Consider the following 25725-nt stretch of genomic DNA (forward strand, 5'->3'; position numbering starts at 1 on the left):
TAGATAAGATAAGGGATTTGAATGGAAGATGGTGTATAGTTGAACTTTTTCATCAAAGAATCCAAACCAGGAAGGAAAGAATTGTAGGAAGTGCAGAAATGATGGGAAAATACAAGTATTGGAGGGATTGAATTTAATTGAATTTAACTCTATATAGTTAAGGTGGAATGGGTAAATTATAGGAGGTAACTAAATAAATATTAAATGCCTACTATGTGCCAAATTATGCACTAAGCACTAAGGCTTTCAATACAAACAAAAATGATCTCTATCTTAATGGAACTTACATTCTAATGGAGAAAAGTTATCTGTAAAGGCCAGAGGGTGGGAGCAGCTGACAAAGTAAAGAAGTATGGAGAATAAGTGGAACCAGGAGTGATGTGATTCATGGTAAGCCTCCTTCATGAAACAGTGGTCCAAACTGAGCAGTGTGTGGAAGTAGGAAGTTTAAGTTGTTGAAGAAACTTCAAATATTTATGTCCAATTCCAATAGTATAAGAGGAGGAATTGGGGCTAAGCACTAAACTCATTGAGGAAAAAAGAAGAATGTAATCAGAATCAGTTGAAAATGACCACCACTACTGGATTAGGTAATAAAATTGTATATACAGAAGTTCAAAGAAGGAGAGGTTATGAATGATGCCCCCTTTCCCAAAGGAAGAGTCTTAAAGTGGCATTATGGAGTATGAGATCAGGCAAAGAAATTAGAAAACATTTAGCCCCTTTATTGATTTGGTTATAAAACTCTATATCCTATTCTTTTCTCCTGTTATTGTTCTTAATCCTGAAGGGTCACCATGGATAAGAAGAGCATAGATGAAAAAGGATGGAATGATCTTAGTGCAAACAGAAAATATACAACAATAGCCAATTGTCCTTAGCCAGAGAAAGTCATGCTGAGATTTTCTTCAGTTAAAGGACATGACTTCGTTGAAAATACAAATAATGAAAAAGTAGAACCTTCTCCAAAAAAAAAAAAAAAACAGCTATAGGGATCCAGATTTTATGGGCTCTTGCTTGGCTAGAGTCATCAGATCTGGCACTCAAAGCACATGAAGAGATAATAAAGTCCTGCTAATGATTACGAAACCCTGAGCTAGAAACTAACCTTAAGAAGCATAAGCTATTGTTTTGACTACTGTTTTTTGACTGAAAGCAAAGGCTTTGAAAATGACAGATCTAGGAAAAACCTAGATTCAAAGATTACCTCTGATATTTATAGTCATGTGACTAACAACGTCACTTGAAGAATAATTCTTATAGTACTCGCCTCACACCATTGATAAGGTAAAACTTGCTAAAATATATTTGCTTGGAGTTGTAAAAATTATTACCCCCAAAATTGCATTAAACTGAAAAGAGGATAGGGAGAATATTACTATGCTCTTTGCTCTTCTACCAATCTAGATAATCATATTTATAAAATATAAAGAATAATAGTTGTACATATCCAGTAATCCAAAGAAGAAGGGGGAAAAAATCAAAAGAAGAGCCAGCAATAAAATCCCTAGTCTTGAATGGCTACAAACAAATTAAACAAATCACTAATTTTGACCAAAAGAAGAAAACTGGACCAAATATAAATCACTGAGACTTATGATGAGTCCCCTGACCAAATTATAACTATGGAAGAACACATTCACAACTGTGTTAAATGATGTGTTAAATGATGAGAATAATAAAAGTTAATTCCTACACAAAAGAAAAAAAAACTTTAAAGCAAAATATTTTAAGTCCCATTCATCTTTTCAGATGAGATAGAGAAGTATGGGATAATTGATAGTGCAATTAATTTTATTCTGAGCTTTAATAATAATAATTATTATTTTATTGTCATTAATGAGTTGATCACCTTGGAAGGAACACTACAGGGAAGTGCCTGGAGAACCCATGCTTGGCTTAGTGCTGTGTCATATTTTATTAGTGTCTTAAGTTATAGCAGAACTGGAGTATCCTTGCAAAATTTTCAGGTGATAAAAAGCTGGTAAGGATAGCCGATACATCAGATGGTAGAATGAGAGCTTCAAAAGATTGGCAGGCTAAGACGTGCTAGATCTGACATGACAAATTTTAAAAGATATGTCTTACAAGCAGATTTTAAAAATCAGCATCACTGGAATAAGAATATAAAAGCTTGGCCAGATACTAGCTCTGGAAAGCTTTAACATTTTAAAAGATTGTGAATTCAATGAGTCATGTGTGGATAAGACAACCAAAAAAGCTAATGAAAGCTTAGGCTATATTAAGAAAGGAACAGTGTCCAGAACAAAGACATGACAGTTTCATTGTATCCCACCCTGGTCCAACCATGCCTTACATATTTTTATTTCTAGGCATCACATTTTAAATTATTAAGTTGCATCACATCTATATATTGAGTAATGTCCAGCAAGTGACTAGGATAATGATGGACCTTGAGATCATCTTAAATCAAAACTGATGTTCAGCTGGAAAGAGAAGATGTATGAAGTATATAATGGCCATCTTTGAGTATTTTAGGGGCTGTCATGTGGAAAAGAAATTAGATTTATTCTCTTTGGCACTATAAGGCAGAAGACAGAAGTAGAAGCAATGGGTAGAAGTTGGAAAGAGGCATATTAAGGCTTGATTTAAGGAGAATTTTCTTAATAATCAGAATTATTCAAAACTGAAGCAGGTTCCTTTGGGAAGTAATGGGTTCTCCCAATTAGAGGTCTCAAGTGAAGACTGGATGACCATTTGTTTGGAATGTTGTGCAGGAGTTTTTGTTCAAGTATGCCTTGGACTAACTTCTGAGATCTATTCCAACTGTGTTCTAACTCACTCCTTCTCTAATGTCTTGATTGCTTTTATTTCTGTGCTAAAGTGACCAATTTTGACTTCGGATCTCTGATAAGCAAGCCCTTAGAACAATCTTCAGTGACAACATCTTAATCATATTTATTTACCAATAACTCTTGACTACTCAAGACTAGTCTTAAATCAGAGCAAGCTTAAATGTCCTATAGTCCTATCCTGATAGGTCTTGGCCTACCATACCTGATTATGGGACAACTTGCTACATGTGATGTACACCTCTTAAGGTTTGTACCTATTAAGATGGGTATTCACCTGACATAGACCACTGGGATATTTACAAAGATACTTGACTGTTCTGAAGAATTGTGTCTTATAACAATGTTGCATAACTGAATGCAAAATGTGAGTAACAACAACATATTCTAAAGTAAAATAAAGAATTTGGTAGTTATATACTGTTTTGATTATGCTGGCTCCTACCCTTCATTAAAAAAAAATAACTGTTAGCAGAGCTGATTACAACTCTCTACAATTGTATACGGTGTAAACAAGTAAAAGAAAATAGAATTATTTTGAATCTGTGTATCCAAACTAAGCTTACACACAGGTTAAAAAAAAGGGGGAGGAGAAAGTTCTAAAAAGTTACAAAACAATTACAACCAAAAGGCTTTTCTTTTAATCTTATAATCTAATAATGCAAAGTAATTAAAATTTTACAATTAAAGAGGTTCCAGAGCTCCTCTCTATAAACAAAGCACTGAAGACATTATCCTAGAAACAGTTTATAATCCTATCATGAAGTTAATATGCTTCTCCAAAAACAGAACATGTATCAAAATAACATTTCAACTTGTAAAGTAAACAGAGTCTGTCAAAGTTTCAACAATTCAGTGTTATTATCACGGCTTCATAAAACAAACAGAAGTAGTATCATTTCATACTGTTTCTTCCTTCGTACTGGGAATAGAAAATTATTTTCCAGACTCCCTGTTATAATAGTGGAGAATCCCTCTGACTACCTGTTGCTAATGATTCTCCTTGCCCATCTCAGAGAGGAAAACCTTTAAAGGACCAGGGGATTTAGCTTTAGCAGTGTATTCTGCTTCTGAGATTGTTACTGAGATTTTTAGATGAGTGATGACCATATCAAATACATCAATATCGGGCATTAAAATCATTCAGTTTGGTGGCAATTTATAATCCCCCCAAATCACCAATAGTCATTAAATAATAATCCTTAATAGCATAATTCTCTTTTTACTTACTACTAAAACAAATTTTTTAAAACACATATGCTTCAATGAGTGAATCATTAGAAAAATAAATCATTCTTGATGGTTTTAAAATAAAAATTAATTCCATTTTAAAGTTAAAATCAAAATTTCTACATCTTAATTTTATCTCATACTGAAATTTTGCAATTTTGTATGCATTTTCTGGTTTATTTACATTTATCTGCTCAAAAAAAGATGTCTTAAAAGGTTAAATAAATTTTCAATGAGTTCTATTTCTTCCTAAAACAGAAATGTCTATTATATTACAAAAATTCAATAGATTTGTGGTCTACTAATGGATGTACAGCCTCACAATCAATGCTGTACCTAGCATGGAGTAAATGGAACTCTTTCTAAGAGTGCCAACATCTTGAAAACTCTGGAAGTGAATATATATTCTCTGTAAGAAGAGCTATATGCTCTATTACTCCATTAGTGAAGAAATGCTAAATAAAACCTAAAAACCTACTTAGATAACTGGTAAGAGTAACAGGCAGATGGTAAGAGGCAGATGGTAAGTACAGGTTAGTGCATTTCTATGGTCAATTCTTGCTGGATCCTAAATGATTCATTCTTTTTCTTTTCTTTCTATTTCCAGCATTTAGTACAGTACCTGTAATATTATAATAATAAATGCTTTTTCATTAATTCATCCATTCACCTTGGGACTAGAGTCCCATAAGGCCAATTCCAAAGGATAGATCACTTCCAGAAGAGTCCCTAGAGATTCATACTATTCTATATTAGGCAGAGAATGTTTTTTGATACACAATTTCTTAGGGTTCAGGCCCACTAACCTCCACCTGAGCAATGTACTTTATCTTTCTTCATTTCCTCAGATAAAAGCTAATACATAAATCCCCAGACTCAACTCCTGGGCATTTGTTCACTCTTCTTTGAGTGAGTCCTGTTCATACAGACTCAAAGTCCCTCAGGTAACTGCAAGAGTCAAAGTCCCCAATGTTTTCTCTCTTTAAGTCATATTATTGATCTCTGCATTTAATTAATCATTTTAATTAAAATTCTAACATTGGCCACAAACTTTTCTTTTCCACATCCAATGGCTAGTCTCCACAAGCTACAGCAATTATTGACAGCCTTGACAAGGCACTCAAGTTTTGATATTTGCTCTAATGTAACTTCCCCTGATCTCCCACAGGCAGCAAGAGAACTAAATTTGTATTGAATCCAAAACTCCAGGGCAACTTAAGCTGAGAATTAACACATTCCTTTTGTCCTTCAATAATTTAGTTCTCAAAATACCACTTTGAATTATGAGAGGATGTGTGAAGAAAAGAACCTTGATTTGGGATTAGAAGAACCTGAATTGAATCTGACCCTATCACATACTCATTAAATAACCAAAAAGAAGTCATTTTATTTCTCTGAGCATATATGTGTGTGTATGTGTGTGTGTGTGTGTATATATATATATATATATATATATGTGTGTGTGTGTGTCTGCCTGCATATGTATGAATGCATGTATGTATACATATGTCTATGTATGTATGAATGTATGTATATGTTTGTATATATATGTATATATGTATTTAGGATGATAATACTTGCTCAAAGTGTTGTTGTAAGTAATGTATTTTATAAACTTTCAAATGCTATATGTAATTATTATTTAAATTTTTCTCAAGTGTCATCTGATTCTTACGATTAAAAAGCTCCTAGATACATTTTCTATTTATAAGGTCATCTTCATTCACTTTCAAGATTTTGGTTTAGAACATCACTTGTCATTCATTCTATATGAATAAGAATGAATTAGATACTTAATCCCTCCTCACTCCTATCTGATAAAACACACAAATACTTCGGGTATAGAATTCAAAGAATACTTATTCAGAAGACCTTCTATATTTATATTGTTTCATTTACCTTCCGTGACCAGCCTTTTACTAGGAAGCATTTATTGAGTGCCCACAAAACATTTGTTAGCTGTTATTATTATTCATGGATAGCATATCACTACCAGTTTAAGGGAAAGTTAATAGTAGACTGAATGGATCACTGGTCAGACATAGTTCGCTTAGGATCAAGGTATTTGGAATTAGAAGGATTTAGAAATGAAGGGGACATAAAAAGTCACTTGATTACTCTGGGTCTTAGTTTCCTTATTGGCAAAATAGCAATTAATAATAGTTGCCATATCTACTTCACAGGGTTATTATGAGAAAGGTTCTTCATAAAATTTAGAATAGTATGTAATCTCAAACTATTTATTATTAAAACAATCACTACCATCATTACCAGATTCAATTATAATTTGTAAGTCAGCTTTTTGAAACTCAGAAAGTACTTTCTCAAAGAACTTTTGTTCTTTATATTATGGGTTTTCAAGGTCAGTCCCCAAATGTCTCTTTCATCAATGATATAACTAGAGTGTAATATAATACTGATACATCTAACTACTACTTCTAGAAATATTTCTATGGGAAAATGATTAAGAACTCTGCAAGTGCTGGAATGAATTCATCTTGTACTTCCTGCAACAGGAAAAAAAAAAAAAACTGTTATTACTAAGGCACTGGGGATAACAGACAGTAAAAGGGAAATTCAATGAAATCTCTAGAATAAATTTTGATACAAACTCCTCCCCCCAACAAAATAAACTAGATCAATAAAATTCATTTTAGAAAGAAATAATCTAGCCCAATCATCTCATTTTATAAATGGGGAAACTAAGGCCATAAGGTCTAGTTGTCCAAGTTTAAGTTAGTGATGGAGCTAGAAAACAACCCCAAGTATCCAGAAATCTAGAGTGTTCTTTCTACTATATAACTTCATTTCACTTTTTCAAAATACTGTACCAATTCTACAGAATAACAACAATTATTCTTTTCAGAAATAGAATGGACTAGATGGCCACTTGGCCATCTGACTCTAAAATGCTGTGATTCTTTTGTTGTTGTTGAGTTGTTGAGTTTCGGTTATGTTCAGCTATTTGTGACCTCATTAGGGGTTTTCTTAAACATCTTCCAGCATGGTTTGCCTTTCCTTCTCTAGGTCATCTTACTGATGAGGAAGTGAGGCAAACAGCATTAAGTTACTTTAATTTACACTTATTTTTTAACTTGCTTTGTGGCCACAAAGCTTAATTAGTTTGACTTTGTTGATGAGACCAAAATCATTAATTCAATCCTTTTAGGAATGTTTTTTTTTTCTCCTCCAGGGCCACAGATTGCATTATAATAACTGTCTCATAAATATATGTTGTTGCAACATCTAAAATCCCATATGGGTTCTCATAACTGAATGTGGAGGCTGTGAAATTACATTTATTATCAGAAAATATTTGATTTGAATACTTATTTTTATAACTCAGGTCACATAAAAATTTCTTGGCTGAAGAGGGTTGTTTAAATTTTTAAAATTTAAGAAACTTTGAGTTACAGAAATATCAAGGAAAAGAATATGCACAAATTAATATAGATTCTTCATTACACCTAGGGGAAAAAATTTGAAAAGCCTCTCCTACTGACGGATCAAATACTTTCAAGACTTTTTACTTATTTGATTTCATGCTGATTCCTCTCAAGCATCTTCCTAAAAGTTACATGGCAGGTGTTTACATAAAATTAATATAAATCAAAATTGATTAGAGAATTTATAACATAATGACATTACTAGAGACATTTCATACGTTGTGTCACAAAACAAGCATAGCAAGTCATTGTGGTATTCAGAGATACTGTACATGGTGTCATCATAATGTCTTTTATAAAAAGGTTATAGGATTTACTGTTTGAGTGATCTTTGAGGTCATAGAATAAAATAATAACAGAACTTTCTTTAGTGAACTTTCACTCCCAAGCAGAGAAATTATCTAATCCCAACCCCTTATTTTACAGATCAGGAAATTAAGCTTAAAACAGTTTGATGACTAAGATAACAAAGATGGTAGCAAAACTATTTCAAATATGTCTTTTTGTTTTAATTCCAGTGTTCTTTCCACCAAATCTTAAGTCTTTTCATTGATATTATAATGAAATTCCATTATAACACCAAAAACTAGGTTATAACATTATTTGGTCAATTACCTATTGAGAACATTGTTCCTATGAAACTATATGCTACTGACGCTCTTTCCCCAGACCCAATGTTGCTTTGCCTAATGTGTTTCATGGAACCAGTTTAAGACACGAAATAAGATATGCTTATATAATGGGAGAGCGCACAAAAGACTTTTCAGGATACCTTATCATTTAGGCTTCTGATTCTATTAAGAATGGAGAGGCAATAGTGACCAGTCCCCTGGGGAAAGGTATAGACTTCACAGATGAACAAGTTAGCATTAAGTATTAAATTAACAAGAATAATCTTAAATCTTGGTTAATTCTGATAAAAGTTGGCTGCACAATTTGTTCCTTTGGATCAAATCTGAAGCTAATATTTAATGCTCCTGGGAGTAGGTGGCAGAATGTGACTATTGTTGTGACTGGATGAGTCTTCTCATATTCCCAAGAGCAAAAGCTACACTTGGTATAGTGTTAGACCTCCCCAGCTCACACCACCAACGAATACAAGGCAAAGGGGGAAAACTAGAGCCAAGCAACATGATTTGTTATCAGTCTTGGCTAATGGAAAAGATCAGATTAATAAGGAAAACTATAGATTCAAGTCCTGAGAGTTCTATGCCCTTTAATTCCTCTGGCATAAAAGAGGTTTGTTATGAAATAGGACTCGATACTGATGCCACGTGCAGTGGGCATGCTGCCAATAGCACTTTCCATTCTTAAGACATCTGAGGGGGGAGTGTCCAAGTCAGGTCTATTACACATACAACATAATACAAGCCACACGTGCAGTAGCAGTAACAAGGAACTGTGTTTATTCAAAAGAATTGAAATCAAGACATTGTATTATGTCGAAAAAAAATACTGAGTTGAGATTTTTTAAAAGTTAGACCTATTAAAAACTTAAACAAGGGAAAAAATTGTCTATACTAAATTATACATTTTGTCTTATCTCAAACTAGTCTGAAGTGATCATTATAACCCCACCATCACCACCAAAAAGAAATCTGGTGTGAAAATTATTTTTGCCCATTTGTTAATTCTAGGAAGCCTTCCTTGTCAGTGTTTTTTAAAATATCGTATCTTCTCATTTCGCCAGCCTCTCCCCTCTCTAGTCTATCATCTATTCAACTATCAAACATATTTCTTTAACATAAAAAGGGTTAATTTAGAAACTGAACTTGAATCAATAATAAGAAATACATATTTGTTTTCAATTTCTAAAATATTTATGTGTGTATCCATGTCTTTTGCTATGCAAATAGAAGCAGAGCTAGTTATTGGCAGTATTAAACACGACTTACATTCAGCTCATTCAGTTATTACCTAGACTAGGCTTTCTGGATTACCATATTTTTAAAGTACAAAGAAAAGATTGTGCAAAACAAAAAGCAATAAATAGCAACAGTAACCAAAACACGCAACCATTTTGCCTTCAACACACTTAAGAATCATAAAGAGTTAAAACTGCTTTGCTGAAATACCCAAGGAAATGCCTTTAGTGATCAATAAGTTTGATCTCATGTTCCAGGATTAGATACCACTGAGGAAGAGGAATGACAGTATAGATGAGAACAAAATGATCCTCTGCTCATTATCCCCTCCCCTTCAATTGTTCTTGATTGTTGTTGTTCATGCCTAAGTTTCTCCTTTGCAAGAACGCATCAATTTTCAAGTTGTTCACCAAGTAAAGAAGAAAAAAATGTATAAAGTAAAATGCTGTTGTGGAGGGGAAAATCACTGTCTTATATTCTGGCACCAACTTCTCTCAGTAAATCCTGAAAAATTAAGGATGAAAAAGCTAGAGACAATATATTCAAATAACCAGCCTTGGCTATTTAACTGCTTTTGTAGCCTAATCAGCTGCAGCTAGCCCTTATTTAGACAGGGCTGGCTTTCTAGGTTGAGAAACAAGAATACTCTCGTTGGCTTGACATAGCTAATTTAGCATTCCTGTAGGGCAGTCTTTAAGTCTTGTCTTCCAGACTGAACATTTAAAATCTGTGAAACTAATAATCTTTGAAATAGAAAGTCATAGCTATAGGGTTGAGGACAGAAATAAAAAATAAACCGAGTTAAAAGTCAAAAGAACAAAGAAATATTAACTCTAAACTGAAGGAGATAAGAATAATAGTACCCGGATAAAGTTGAGATGCTCTCCACACATTCAGGCCATTTTTATTGGAAACCATTATAGTTAAAGTACAAAGTATTCAAAGACTAGTTTTATATATATATAGTAAGCAATGCAGTGTTATGGAAAGAGATTCAAATTAGTATCAGAAAATCAATGTCTGAGATCTTAGCAGTACCCTTTTTTTTTTTTAACCTCTTCTGTAAATTAGGGAAAGTAATTCTTCAACTACTGGCCTGAAAAGGTGGAGAGGATCAAATGAAATACAGAAATAGAATCATGGACCATATATTTAAGACTGCAAAGGATCTCAGAATCATTGAAGTCAACTCTCCCTGCCTCAAACTTCTACCCACTCCAATCTATTCTTCACTCAGTTGTCAAAGTCATCTTCCTAGACTAAAGTTCTATGTCACCTCCTCTTCAATGAATTCCATTGACTCCCTATCAACTCTAGCATCAAATATAAAATTCCATTACTATCCAAAACCCTTATTAATCTGACCCCTTTTTAACTTTTCTAGTCTTATTTGTAGTTTAGTTACTCCCACATATACTGAGATTCAGTAGCCCTGGTCTGTTGGATATTCCTTGCATAAAACAACCTAAGCTCCAACCAACTCTAGGCATTGTCGTCTCCCATAACTGAAATTTTCCCCTTCCTGACTTCACTGGTTTACAAGAACTTCAAAGAAAAGTTATAAGACACAGTGGACAGAGTGCTGGGTTTTTGTGAAGTAAGTTCTAGTCCCACTTTTGCCACTTATTAGCTATATGTGTTTGGGTATGTCACATGCTTTCTTAAGTCAATTTCTTCCGCTCTAAATTCAACAATAATTCAAATTCGTTAAACACTCACTAAGAGTCCTATGTAATGAATTCAAAAACTACATACTAATCAACTATTACATCTCTAATGTTCTCTGATCTTTGGGGTTGAAGATTCAACCAAGTTAAGAATTAAGAGGAAGAAAAGATAAGTAAACCAACATTTCTCTGACTGAAAATTCATGACAATTCATAAATAAGTCAATCTGGCAAATGTAGAGGGAGCAAGGGACAAAAATGAAGTCCTGCCTAGTTTCTGAATTGAATTAAGTGCTTAAACATATTTGAAATAATATGGGAAAGAAGACTACAGCCTAAGTTAGTGAGAAAGGCTTTTTTGGGGGAGAAAGGGAGGTTGGTACAGGAACAAGAATGTTTCCCAGATGGCAAACTGATGGTGGAAGACGTGGAATTATAAACTAAGTGTTGGAAAGTGACAAGGATCAAAAAACAGATTTTGATTAGAAGTAATGGAGACCTCAGAAGACCACATTCTGAGCAATGGTTCTATTTTTCAGGACTGCAATCTAATATAGAAGAGTGAGAAAAAAGTCTTGAGGGAAAGACTTCTTCATTTATGCAGAGCGAAATGTATGTGAATGGGATTGGAAGCGGGGAAGTTGGGATATCAGTTCAGAAGTAGGATATATTGACTTTAGTATGAGCAAATGGTATATTTAAAAGCATAGAGTTATACCAGATCCTGTAATGTGAGGTTTAGATGAATATCTGCAATACCACAATGCCTTCTCTAAGAATTAATATTTCTAATATTGAGATTTTTTTAAAAGACCTCGAAAAACTTTTTTTAAAAAGATGGGAAAGGCAGGCATGTACAACATCTGCAACCATATCAAGAGATCAACAAGACAGTAGAAAGACCAAATCTTGTCCTATAGATGGGAAAGAATTAAGATGCAGAAGTGAAAAAGTTCAAGAATGTAAAAAAAAACAAAAAAAAACTAAGGAGTGACAGGAATAAGCATTTCTTGGGAAAGGGAAAACAGGAAGAATTCTGAACTACAACTTATATTGCATAGGAAAAGATAAAACTAAAAATTGCATTTAAAAAGATAATTAAAGCAAAGTCAGGGAACTTTGGATAGAGCAACAGAAAAGGAACAATGAAATGAGAGTATTTGGGAGAAGACTAGGATTAAGTTAATATAAGCAAAGCTAAACATAAAGACAAAGTTCTAATTTAAAAGGGGAAAGAAAAATCAAACAAATTCACTATATAAAGGAAAACCTCAAGCTACATTTAAAACCTTAAATATAAATTGGTTAAATTGCCTAATAAAATGAAAGAAAATTATAGAATGGATAAGAAAAAATAATTAATTTCTTATATGCAAGAAACTCATTTTAAAAATAAAGACAGAATAAAATGAGAAGTTAGATTGAAATATACTATGCTTTAGATGAGAGCAGGAATTGTAATTGTAATTTTAAATGGGACAATAAAAAATTTACAATGTTAAAAAGAGATAAATAGGACAATTATATAAGGAATGAAACATCTTTATTAAATATACATATACTAAATGGCATAGTGTCTAAATTCATAAAAGAAAAGCTAATCAAATTATAAAAATGCAACAAAATAACTAGAAGAGTTTAGTGATTCTCTAAATTGTATAAGCATAATGGAAAGATAAAAAAAATGGAAAACATGATCAGACTAAAGAAGATTTAAATCATCTTGGGAATGAGAATAGTGACAGGGATACACACACAGGCACATACCCCTTAATGTTAATAGTACCTTTATGAAAATCATTCGTGTGCTAGCATACAAAGAAATCATTAAAAAATAAAAAAGCATAAGCATTATACATCTTTTATAGGCCATAACACACTAAAGACAATAATAGAGTTAAAGTAAAAGGGGCATATCTAAATGAAATTTACATAAGATCAACATTAGCAAGTGGGCAAAAGAACAAATCATAGAAATAATAAGTAACTTTGTCAAATAGAATGATAACGATGAGAAAACATACCAAAATTTTTGGGGTACAGCTAAAGCAGTCCTCAGAGGAAAAATTATATCTCTGAAAACATACAGAAAGAAAATAGAAAAAAGAGGAGTTGAACATGAGATTTTTTTAAATCTAGAAAAATCAACAAAATAGTATCCCCAAAAGAAAATTCAAATATAAGAAAAAATTAAAATAACTGATAAACAAAAGTAAAAATTGTTTTTAAAAAAAAACTAACTAACCTGAAAAACCAATTAAGAATGATTAAGAAAAAAAATAATAAAATTGCTAAAATCACATATTAACGTACACAACAAAAAGAAAGATTTATCAGAAACTACTATACACAATTATATGTCATCAAAACAGATAATTTAGTAGGAAAGGGTGATTATTTCAAAAATATAACATACCCAAATGTAAAAGAGAGAGAGAGAGAAAGAGAGAGAGAGGAAGGGAGAGAGTGAATAACCCAATTGCAGAGAAATTGAGCAAACCATAAATGAACTACCAAAGGGAGGTGGGAGAGAAGAACCTAATTGAGGCATATTTTCAATTTAATTCTATCAAAACATATATAAGAACAATTAACACATATGCTACAAAATTATTATCAGTAATTAAGAAACATGACACTCTAGCAGATACTTTTTGTGAGTCACAGATAATCCTAATAACAAAATCAGGGAAGGGAAAAAAAAAGAAAGAAATTCAAAATTAAAAGAATTCCCTTAAGAAATATGGATATTAACATTTTAAGCAAAATTTAAATAGGAATAATTTTTAAATTATTCATCATGATCAAGTTTGATTAATACCTGGGATGCAAGGATGGTTTAATATTAAGAAAATATTAATTAAAATATTAAATATTATTTAAAATAATAATTTATAATAGGAATAGCAAAAGGATAATTATGTAGGTCAAAATATAGAAAAACCTATAAAAATACAGAAAAAATCCTTAAAAAATAAGCATTAAAGTATCCTTTAAAAATATAACCAAAAGTAGGTATCTAAAATTGAGTTAGCAGGGGCAGCTAGGTAGCGTAGTGGATAGAGCACCAGTCTTGAATTCAGGAGGACCAGAGTTCAAATCTGGTCTCAGACACTTAACACTTCCTAGCTGTGTGACCCTGGGCAAGTCACTTAACCCCAGCCTCAGAAAAAATAAAAAAAAATAAAAAATAAAATAAAATTGAGTTAGCACTATATTAATGAAAAAGATGAAATTAGGAAATCATGACAAAAGTAGGTATTAAGTGAGCATATCATTTCCAAATCTCAAATCACCATGTAAACAGTGAATATAAAAACTATTTGATAAAGGCTAAAATATGAAAAAGTAAATTGGTAGAACAGACTAGTTAAGCAAAATCCATTTGCAATTGAACACAAATATCTAAGTGAAGTACTCCCATTAGATAGGATTTTCCAGGAAAACTTACAATCTACTTAGAATAGGTTGAAACCACACGTTATGCTACATATTTTTAAAAAGCTCCAAATTTACATAAGACCTATATTAGAAGAAAACTGAAAGGTATTTTTCACAACTATGGTTAAGGGGACAATTATATCCAGTATGAAAATTCTTAACCAAGCAAGGGATAGAGGTGATAATATAAAGTAAAATAGTAATAATAAAAATAGATGAATCAAGTAAATAATAATAAATGATAAAATAGATAATAAAATGCAATTCTGATTACATGACATTAAAAAGCTATCGTAGGCCTCTAGAATCTGTAGTCATAGGTCTTAGGTTGAAATTCTAGCCTCTACTGGATATCTACTATCTATGTGAATAGACTGACTTCAGTTTCCTCATCTATAAAATTACATAGTAGCACTAAAAGACCTCTAATGATTTCTCCAGCTCTGTATCTATATTTCTGTTATCTGAGAGCTTAAGCTTTTTCAGAAGAAAATCTATTCAGCTGAAATAAGAAGAGATACTATGGAGGAAGGAAGTAAAGAAGAGGGAACTTTCTATTAGAAATATTAGATGATAATATAATATTTAAAATTTATAGGAAATTGGCAAAACTATGAGACCAAGAGCTAAGAACCTAAAATGATGTGAATGTAAACATTTTTTAAAAGATTTTAAAACATGCTCCAAATCATTAATAAGAAAATAATTCAGGTGTTCAATCTGTCACCTACCAAACTGATTGATGATTAAGAATGGAAATATTGGTAGAGGGACCTTAGAAATAGAAGTACATTAATAACTATTGGTGTAGTGTCAATTGGCCCAATCCTTAGATAACAATTTGTAATTAGTAAGCAATGTCAAACAATTAGTAAGCAAACAAACAAAAATTATTTATTTTGATTTGGTAATTCTTCTACTCCATATCTAAACTAAAGAGATCAAAGTCGGGGGAAAAGTTTCATAAACATAAAATATTTGTAATAGCAGCACAAAAACTGGAAATGAAGTGGGTATTCACTGAGAAATGGTTGAAGAAATTGTAGGATATGAATATAATGAGATACTATAGCACTGAAAGAAATAGCAAATTTGAAAGATTCAGAAAAGTATCAGAAAACTTTATATTGACTCAGAAGACATTAAGCAGAATGAAAAGAATATACTTAAGAACTACTAAAATATAAATGAAAACTCCAGAAAATGAAAACAACTAAATTCAGACTAATGACAATAATCAATTTGGTACTAGAGATGATTAAACATGATTTTCTGCTCTCCACAATAAAGTGAAAGCTGGGGGAGGCTTTTGCCCTTATCTCTGATAAACCACATGGGATATTTTATTTTACTGACAGAAACCACGTTTTCCCCAGATCAGTGCTATCGAATTCAAATAGAAACTATACCACTAAATCATACATAGGGATTTCTATGTGGGAATATTGACTTAGAAAGGTCATATTAACATTATCTATGTTTCACTGTATTTTTATTTATTTTTAGTAACATTTCCCAATTACATTTTAATCAGCAGCATAAGGAGTGCTATGAGGTTTGTGTGTGTCTCTAAATGATACTACTTTTGACTATACTCCCAAGCACTGGCTGCTTTTTCTCTCCTATGATTTTCCCTACTTCCTATTTCTCCCCTAAAACCATAGTCTTAGATGGGGAATTGGAAAAACTCCCTACTGCTACTTCTAGACTTTTTCTTCACATGTCATTCCTCAGACACTTTTATTGCTTTGAAATTTTGAGGGGGATTCTTAGAACAGATATTAGAGTGACTTGCTATTTCCTTCTCTAGATCATTTTTACAGATGAGAAAATTGAGGCAAATAAGATTAAGTGACTTGTCCAGAACCATATAGCTTAAGTATCCGAGGTCACATTTGAACTTATCTTCCTAACTCCAGCCTATGACTCTATCCACTGAGCCACCCAACTGCCAATTTTGATATTAAGCTTCAACCCTGATTTTAAGTTGTCTTCTTTTATTGACCAGGGGTTTTCCTCGGCAAGGGCTCTGGAATAATTTGCCATTTCTTTCTCCAGTGGACTGTGGCAAATAGAGGTAAAGTTACTTAACAAGGATCACAAAGCTAATAAATGTCTAAAGTTAAATTTCTTTTTTTTTTTTTTTTTTGAGGCTGGGGCTAAGTGACTTACCCAGGGTCACACAGCTAGGAAGTGTTAAGTGTCTGAGACCAGATTTGAACTCGGGTCCTCCTGAATTCAAGGCTGGTGCTCTATCCACTGCGCCACCTAGCTGCCCCTTAAAGTTAAATTTGAACTCATATTTTTCTTACTCTAGGCCCAGTGTTTTATCCACTAAGTCCCTATTTCCTCTAGGATCAACCCTGCTGGCATTAGACATTTGCTTACATGAAACCCACCATCCTCTATTTCTGTGGTTGCTTATAAAATTCAAATTAACCACATCTTCTACATCAAAGACATCAAACTCTAAACCTGTGCTCCCAGAAGGAAGCCCAAACCAGACTGAAATGTACTTGAGAAATAGAAAAGAAGAATAAGGAGAAAAAGATGAAAGAGGAAGAAAGAGAAGGAGATGGTGATGGAGGAGGAGGAGGAAGAAGAGGAGACAACCAATAACAAAAACAGCAACAGATAATGTTAATTTGTACTTTTCTAAGTCAATATGTGGCCCATAGGAATCCATTTCTATGAATTTGATAATATGTTCTGCTTGACTTTCTCTTGTGGCCTCCCCCTTCAAATTATCTTATATTTATTTTACATATGATCTCCATAGAGTAGGATGACATAATAGATGGAAAGGCAGCCTTAGAGCCAAGTAGTCTTGAGTTCAAGTCCTACTGGCTACTTGATCCAGGATTTCTTCGTGTCTTAGGCAATTCTCTAAGACTAAGTTGAAAGAAGGTGCAAGACTGTACTGTATTGTTTAAGAAAAAGTTTTTCACTGAACCAATTAAAGCACATATCCAGTCTCATTCTCATCTTTTAAATAAACTGATATTTCTATTGTAACCTCCCTTGATCCAGTGTAAGTTTCTTGAGGGCAAGGAATATTATATTTTTATTTTTATACCTCTGGCACCTAACAGAGTATCTGACACATAGCATACTATTTTTCTTTTATTGAATAGAGGATTCAAAGATGAGGGTGGGCAGAGATGGAGAAAGAATACTGAAAAAAGACTGCTGAATAAAGTTACCTTTAAAATCTTTAAAATACAATTAAATATCTCAATTTTTAGAAAGATAACTACAAAAACATGAATTTTTAAAGTCTGTATGTGATTATGTAACATAAATCTAAATGTCTTCAATATCTATTTGATGTTAGTTTTCAAAGGAGAAAAAAAATTTCCTACCATATTAAATTCTAAACCCTTTGGTTGATGCTTTCCCATTCAAAAATTTATTTTTCACCTGCTCATATATTTACATATGATTTATAACAACACATTAGTCCTTTCCTTTGAGAAACAATTTCCTTTTTGTGCCTGGGATATAGTAGGCATTTAATAAATGTTTCTTGATTAACTAATTGACTGAACTAAGCAGTGCATCATCCAAGATTAAGAATATATTGAGAGGTATCTCTTTCCTGGGACCAATCTTGGTCAGGATAAAAGCATTTAAATTTTTTCTGTTATCTCCATCTATATGATTCTATATAGCCATCATGTATTATTTTATTCTGCTTTCATCACCCTACAATGGTTCATACAAGTGCCTCCACAGTTCTCTGAAATTTTCATATTTACTTAGTGAAATAAATTATTTCACATTTATTATTTCATATTTAGGATGCAATAATCCATTACATTAGTATGTCATGATATTTTTAATTCTTTTCTCATCAATGAACATGTACTTTAGCTCCAGTTTTTTCACTACTACCAAAAAAAAATGCTTCCATGAATATTCTGATACAGACAAGGGGAAAAAGAAAAGGAATAAATTAGTACAAATTGCTTTCCAGAATGGTTGAAGCAACAACAGCTCTACCAACATATTAATATGCCTATCTTTCTACAGTTTTATATGTGTATGTATATACATATAGTATATTACTGTCTCTTTTCTACAATTTATGTTTACAAGCATACATACACACACACAACACACACACACACACACACACACACACACACACACACACACACACACACACACCACCTGTCTTTCTATACTTCCTCCAACATTGACTATTTTCAACCTTTGTCATCCTTTCCAATTTTCTGGGTATAAAGTAAAAACCTCAGAGTTGTTTTTATGTGTATTTCTCTTAGTGTTGGTGAATTAGGGCAATCTTTTATATGGTTTGTAATAGTTTTAATTTTTTCTTTTTCGGAACTATGTATTCATATTCATTGACTACTTACCCACTGACGAACATCTTTTTGTCCAATATAGACACATGTTGTTGTTTGTCTTTTGTTCCAAAGAGGACCAGTGCTTGACTCTGGTGAATTGTTTTTTAAGTGAGGCAGAGTTGCATAAAGTCATCTGCCTTACTTTCTCTTCCAGAGTTATTGACGTTCAGTGACAAGACAAATAGGTGAGGACTGGCAATGTCCCAGGAAGCAGTGGACAAACTTGGCATCTTCAATATCTGACCAAGCTCTAAGTGCTCTACAGTGCCTGATTCAGTTGCCTTCATGGTCACTGAAACAAATTTTCTCATCCACTTTTTCAGCCAAGGGAAGTCTTCATATACTTTGGGAAGACATCCCCTTAATTTGCTGGTATATCAACTATCCTCAACCTGGTTTAACCCATCTCCTGAGATTGTTTTTATCATAGTATGGCCATTGCACTTGCTACAGCTTCTGGGAACTAGAGGTAAGAACTGAGTTTTGAAAATGATTACAAAAAGGTGGATGGATGAGCAGCCCTTAAAACAGCTCAGCAAGTCCTTTCTTATTTACTAATATAGATATATAGAATATTATTATCTGAGATGTTTGATTCAAAGATTTTTCTCAAGTGACAATTTTCTCTATTATCCCAATTGCATTGAATTTCTTAATCTATTTTTTTTTCAAATTTCATCACATAAAAATTTTAGCTCTTGTTTGGTTAAGAACTCTTTCATGTCTGTATGTGTTATATGCCTTATTTTTTTCCTGATTCTAATTAAAATATCACTTTCTGACAGATTTGTCTTCATGAAATAGAGACTGTGATGAAGACTATGAGTTTTTGTCCTACAGAGTTTCTTTTGATTTTTGTTAATCACTGTCAAGTCCTCACAGGCATGAGTTTACCTCATCAATAAAAAGGAGAAAATAATACTAACATTATCAACCTAATAGGATTGTTTTGAGGGAAATGTTTGGTAAAGAACTGCAGAAAAATGAGTTATGATGATGGTAATTAGTATTCCTAGCTCCATTATATGTAGGAGATATTGATGAAAGCAGTGCGCCACTTTATTAGCACTTTTTCTACCACCACCACTACCACCACCACCACCACCAATCCAATGCCATTCACATATGTCATGCATCATATTGACTACATATTGACCATAAGAGATCTGAATATTAAGTATCTGGTGTTAAGAAGATAAGAGTAAATTGTTATCTTTAAAAAAAAATAAAACAAACTGTTTCAAATCTACTTAACCAGAGAGATCTAATTAGATGACCTGTCTATGGACAAACAATTAGTGGTCAGACATGGTAATTGAACCCAGTTTTTTCTAATTGTAAATCCAGCACTCTCTCTACTACACTATACTGTGTATCTAAAAAGTAGTACATAATTATAATTTTAACAATTCTATAAACAAAGTATTTTAAGAGTAGAAAGTAAGTTTAGCAACAATTTTCCAATTGTTTTATTAATAGAATCTGAAGAATTTGAGATATACTTGAGAAAAATTCTTCACCTATAAAATGGGGAGCACTATTATCTCAGAAGTTTTATAAAAAATAAAATGATTATAAAAATATAGTATTAAGTGACAATTACAAAAATATCTATATTACATTATTTTGCCTCATTTTTGATGACCATTGTAAAAAATTACTCTTAATGCCATATAGCTACTGGACCCATTATAAATTTACGTTATTGACTCTCAAAAGGTAACTCAGTGCTACTCCACTTTCTCAACTCTTACTTATTCCCAAATATTTCCAGATGTAGCTATTGCAAAGCTTTTTTAGATTTGAGTTACCATTCCAAAACTATAAACTTCACTCACAAAATATTAATTTATCTAATTTATTAGAAAGATTGAAGCCAACTAGTAGGAATTCCCAGACTTTCCCTTTATCTTATATCAAATTTTGGGTTAAAGAGAAGTGTTTCCCCTGCTCCACACTAAAAATAATCTATGTACCTATGCTCCTGGATTATCCTTTCCCAATTTTCCAGAACTCGATCCACTCATAATTCCCCTAGTACCTTTTATTTCTCTTTACTAGTTTCCTTGCTCAGGTATACACTATCCAAAATAAATGTCTTGTTACTTAAAAGAGACGTCTCCATTCACTTTCTCTACTTCCTCTCTATTCAGTGTTTAATTAGCTTCTTGCAATCTGGTTTCTCTCATCAATCAATTATAACAGCTCTCTGAAAGAGCACCAATGACTTGTGGAGTTGACAATTTCAATGGTCTTTTTTTAATCCTCTTTTACCTTTTTTCCAACATTTGAAACAGCTAACCACCCTTCTCTGCTTGAATTTTTTTTAATTTTTCTTTACTGGCATTAACTTAACTTTATTTTTCAATTTCTCTAATTTTTTCTTCTCTGTCACTTTCATTAACTGTATTTGTAATTCCCTATGGGTTTGGCATTTCTTTAAAATCCATTATCAATCTTTTTTCTCTCTTCTTTCCTATTCATCAGTTCTTATTAACATCTTCAAATATTCCCTTTCTACTCCAAAAATTTTTTTATCCATCCTTGCATCTCTTACAAACTTTAGTCCTATAGTTCCAAGTACCAATAATATACTTTCACATATATATCTTACTGTTTCAACAAATTTAAAACTAAGTCCTTCCACTTTCTTTTCCACGTTCTCCATTTTCTCTTCAAGAAACCTCAGTTCTTTATTTTGTTTTTTTCTTATTTTGGAAAAACTCAACAACAACAAAAACCTCATTTTTTTCTTTAATATTTTTCTTAAAGGTACTACTGAAAAAAAAAAAAGTCCAAGATCTCCCACTGCATCCAACGCCATCTCCAGTCTTCCTGATCTATATCTGGCCATTGGACCCAGATGACTTTGGAGGGGAAAGTGAGGCTGGTGACCTTGCACAGCCCTCCCTCACTTAAATCCAATTCACTAGCATGCTATGGCATCATCTATCCCTCTAATGGTCCTCTTCAAGAATGAAGGACAAACAATAATAAAGGCACAACTACCCTCGTAGCCATGTAAGCACACACATGCACACACACACACACACACACACACACACACACACACACACACACACACACAAAATGGCTTTGTGTATGTATTCTATTCTGTGATATAGTTGCGATTCATTGTGGTATAGCCAAAGGAGCAATGGCTCTAGAAGAATTTACTACTAATGTTACCCTAAGGAAGGCATTCAACTTCCAGCCTCTTTATTTCCCCTTCTGTAAAATGAAGTTGTACTAGTTAGCCTCTGAGATTACTTTCACCTTCACTACTTCAGATCTACAAACTATAAGCAGCATATAGATCAGCAGTTGTCAATATTTTCTAGGTTATCCCCTTTGGGAGGGGGGTTTTAGTAAGTCCCAACATCTTTTCATGCCTTTGTACTTTCCATTCATTCAGCTATCTTACAAATTGATCTATCAATGTTCTCACAATTGAGTTATATGACGTTCAAATGTCCTTTATGTTATTCTTAGTCAAATCTAGCTATTTTTCCAATCTCTTCAGTTTCATTTCTACTTCCTCTAGAAGTATATTTAAGACAGAAAAGTTAGATTCTTAATATCTTTTACACTGTCATTGACAATGAATAGTTATAAAAATATTTGAATACCTTTTAATAATTTTTTTCTTGTTCTTCAATGTTTATCTTTAAATTACTTTACTTAGCTGGGTATCTTCCACACTTTCTTTAAAATGGATTTGTTCTTCATAACATCTATGCTTTGTGAGATAGTACTACTATTTTTTCATAGTTCTACTTTATAAAATTTTACAAATTAAGTTCTCATTTCTCATTCTAAAGCAATAGTGTCCCCAATATTCATAACTTTCTTGTTAGCAAGCAAATCAATTGTTTTCCTAGGACACTTTTTATGTCATGATGGACTCATTATGGAAATTAGCAAAAAGATTTCAAACTATAGCCTTTGGGCCATTGGTTACAATCAACATTAAGTGTTGTACAAACTGTTTTCTAAATTTGAGATAAAATTTGGATAGACTGTTAATTTTTACTAAGTAGAATCTGATTTGCACTTCCCTATTAAGAGAGAATAAAGATAGGATATTTTGAGAGCTGTTAACAACTTTGTTCATTACTATTGATAATAATTAGCAAAGTTTCTGGATGAAAATACTGTAGTCTGTGTCTGTTTTTTCTTCTGTCCAAATCCCACTTTTTCAAAATCAGCAACTGGTTTAAAAGAACAAGGATGAAGTTTTTAAAATTGCTTGTCATATTGTCTCTTATTTTTATTCTTTTCTGAAATTCTATGTGAATTTTGATCTTTGTTTTAACAAGCCAGGGATCTGATGGTCCAAAGAGTTAATTCAAGAATGTCATTCACATCAGTAGCAAGTCATTTCCTGTCTGCTGAAATATAATCAGTTTAATTTTTCTTTTGTGATTTTACTTAGTGCTCACTCTATCTAGTGGGGTTGCTATGGCCAAAGAATTCATTAGCAAGTAGACAGTCTAGAAATGATGGGCCTTTCTTAGAATTTTCCTTGGAGAGAAGAATCACTCTGTTACCAAAACCATACTCAAATCTTTTCCAATACTGTAGAATCTGAAAGGGCTCTTGTTATACTGACATAATCTTTGAAACATGGGTAACTTTCAAACCATGTTTAGGTACTGAAGAACTTTAAGGATGTACAACTAAAAATCATAATATTTTAAAAAAACAAATTTCAAATTCTTGATTAATGTTCTCTGTCTTACTCAAAATATCATGATACTTCATAAGATCACTCTTTTAAAAGGTATTTTTTAAAAATTATATATGAATACTGTTAGCATCATATATATAACATATATGTGGATGTAGATGAATACACATTTTTTTAATTTAAAATTTTATTACAAAAGACTGAACTGCTTTGTAGCAGATAAATGCATGCATCTTGGCTTATAATTTTAACCATTCTATTTCAATGCAAAAATTATAATTATTTTGCTTAAGACTTCTCAGTAAGCGCATAAAGACAATATTGAAATTCAAGTCAAATACCAATATAACAAACAACTCTATACAACAAAAAGATTTCAAACTATAGCCATTGGTCGGTTTCAATAAACATTTATTTAGTTTTGTACAAAACTGTTTTCTGAATGTGAGATAAAATTTGGACTGTAAAATTTGCTAAGTAGAATTTGAATGACACTTCCCTATTGAGAGAGGATAAAGATGGGATATTGTGAGACCAACCTGTTTTAACAACTTTGTTAATCTCTACTGCTGTTCATGGGAGTTGGGGCAGAGAAGTGATATTCAATTAGAGAATTTATTTATCTAAGTGAATAAAAAAGTGTATCATGAGCCTGCCTGTATTCACCCTTATTCTGTTTTCCTTTAACAAAAAGTAAGGTAGGAACAAACCATAGACATTACAATTCTTAAATAAAAGACATGACATTTATATTCTTTAACTTTTGTATAGAGAACCAATGGCATATATCTGCTAAAATTTTTGAAGATAGTAGCTAAATTATCCTTTCTGGAAAGGATATTAATAAATGTTACCAACATAACTTTCACAATAGCCCTATAATGAAGGTATGCAATGAACTGTTGATCCTACTTACCCATGGTCACAATATGTAAAGGGTAAAGGCAACAGTAGTTACTTTATTTATTCATTAAATCTATTTTGAAATGTTTAACTTTTCATATGATTCACTTTCAATAATATTGACTTTTTTAAGGGGAAGGCAAAGTGTGAAGACATCTACAAATCTCAGTGAAAATTAGTTTCAGGTTGATTTTTGATAACTGCTTTTGATTATTCTTATCAGGAATCCACTAAGACTTTATTTAGTAAGGCCAAATCAAGCTCATCCCTATACAATGTCTTGAAGAAGGTGATGAGAATGGGACATTGTCTGACTAGCCTATCCAGAGGTCACAGCAGGGAGAGCATCTGCTAAGATAATGTGAATGAAGGAAACAGCTATAATTGCCTCATTAAGAGATCCCTGGGCAAATAATCCTGAAAGGAAGAGACTTGGAAAAGCAACTTAAAAATTAAATCCCTAGTGAGTAAAATTGGGCAATGTAAAGCATGCAAAATATTCCTGAAGATATTGGTGTTCTCTTTGTACTACTAATTTCCTCAGCTATGCATGTCTATATGTAATCTTGAATTAATAGAACCCATTCAACTCCTACCTCACCAATAAGTAAGAAGCAGAAACTATATTTTCACAATTGTTTAGGAAAAAAACAAACATGAAATAAAGAATTTATTTGGAGTTCATTCTTACTGGAGACCAGGACATAGCAATTAAGAGGTGATGCAGACTTGGGGTCCTTTTGTATTGTTATGCAATTATGTCATTATGAAGCAAAATGAAAGAATAGAAAAGGGAGGAGGGAAAGAATATTTAAAAAGGAAAAGAGGATGAAGATAACACTCATCCTTTTCTCTAACTTTTTAGGATTCATTCTCAGATCTTTCATATTTTAGCTAAAATCTCTAAAAGCATAGTTTATTTAGACAATGAAATATAATTTAATTGGCAACTACTACTTAATTAGGAAAACAATGTACATAAAAATGCAAATTTAATTAAACTTAAATGTATTAAGTTTTTTAAATAATAGCAAACATTTCTCCAATGAAAACATAAAAAATAAGTATCTAAATTCAGCAAGAGTAGACGCTAAGGGTACTAGGAGTATTGAATTTTTTCTTTCCTTTAACTTTTTTGCTTACATTTGTCAATTTAATTTGAATTAAACTCTTAAAAATATTTTTACACTCTGACCTCTTGCAAATAAATTAAAATTTTTCTTAAAAAATATATTCTTATGCCAATAAGCCCAGTACAATTAGCTTGTTACACCCTTAAGCCAGGTTTAAAATAAGTAAA

At 32.3% G+C, this 25725-nt stretch overlaps 1 protein-coding gene across 6 annotated transcripts in view; it reads right to left on the reverse strand.

The window, feature by feature from the left end:
• LIN28B (lin-28 homolog B) overlaps positions 1-25725 on the reverse strand; it is a 128124-nt gene that overhangs the window by 22836 nt on the left and 79563 nt on the right. For 4 of the 6 annotated variants that reach the window (XM_074310203.1, XM_074310204.1, XM_074310208.1 and 1 more), the window contains one exon: positions 13046-13096. The exons of the other annotated variants lie outside the window; for them this stretch is intronic. In XM_074310203.1, the coding sequence (XP_074166304.1) occupies positions 13046-13096 (51 nt within the window). The remainder of the gene's footprint in view (positions 1-13045; positions 13097-25725) is intronic. 6 annotated transcript variants of the gene reach the window in all.

The sequence above is a fragment of the Sminthopsis crassicaudata genome, chromosome 4 (genome assembly GCF_048593235.1).
Source record: "Sminthopsis crassicaudata isolate SCR6 chromosome 4, ASM4859323v1, whole genome shotgun sequence".
In the NCBI taxonomy this organism is placed as follows: Eukaryota; Metazoa; Chordata; class Mammalia; order Dasyuromorphia; family Dasyuridae; genus Sminthopsis; species Sminthopsis crassicaudata.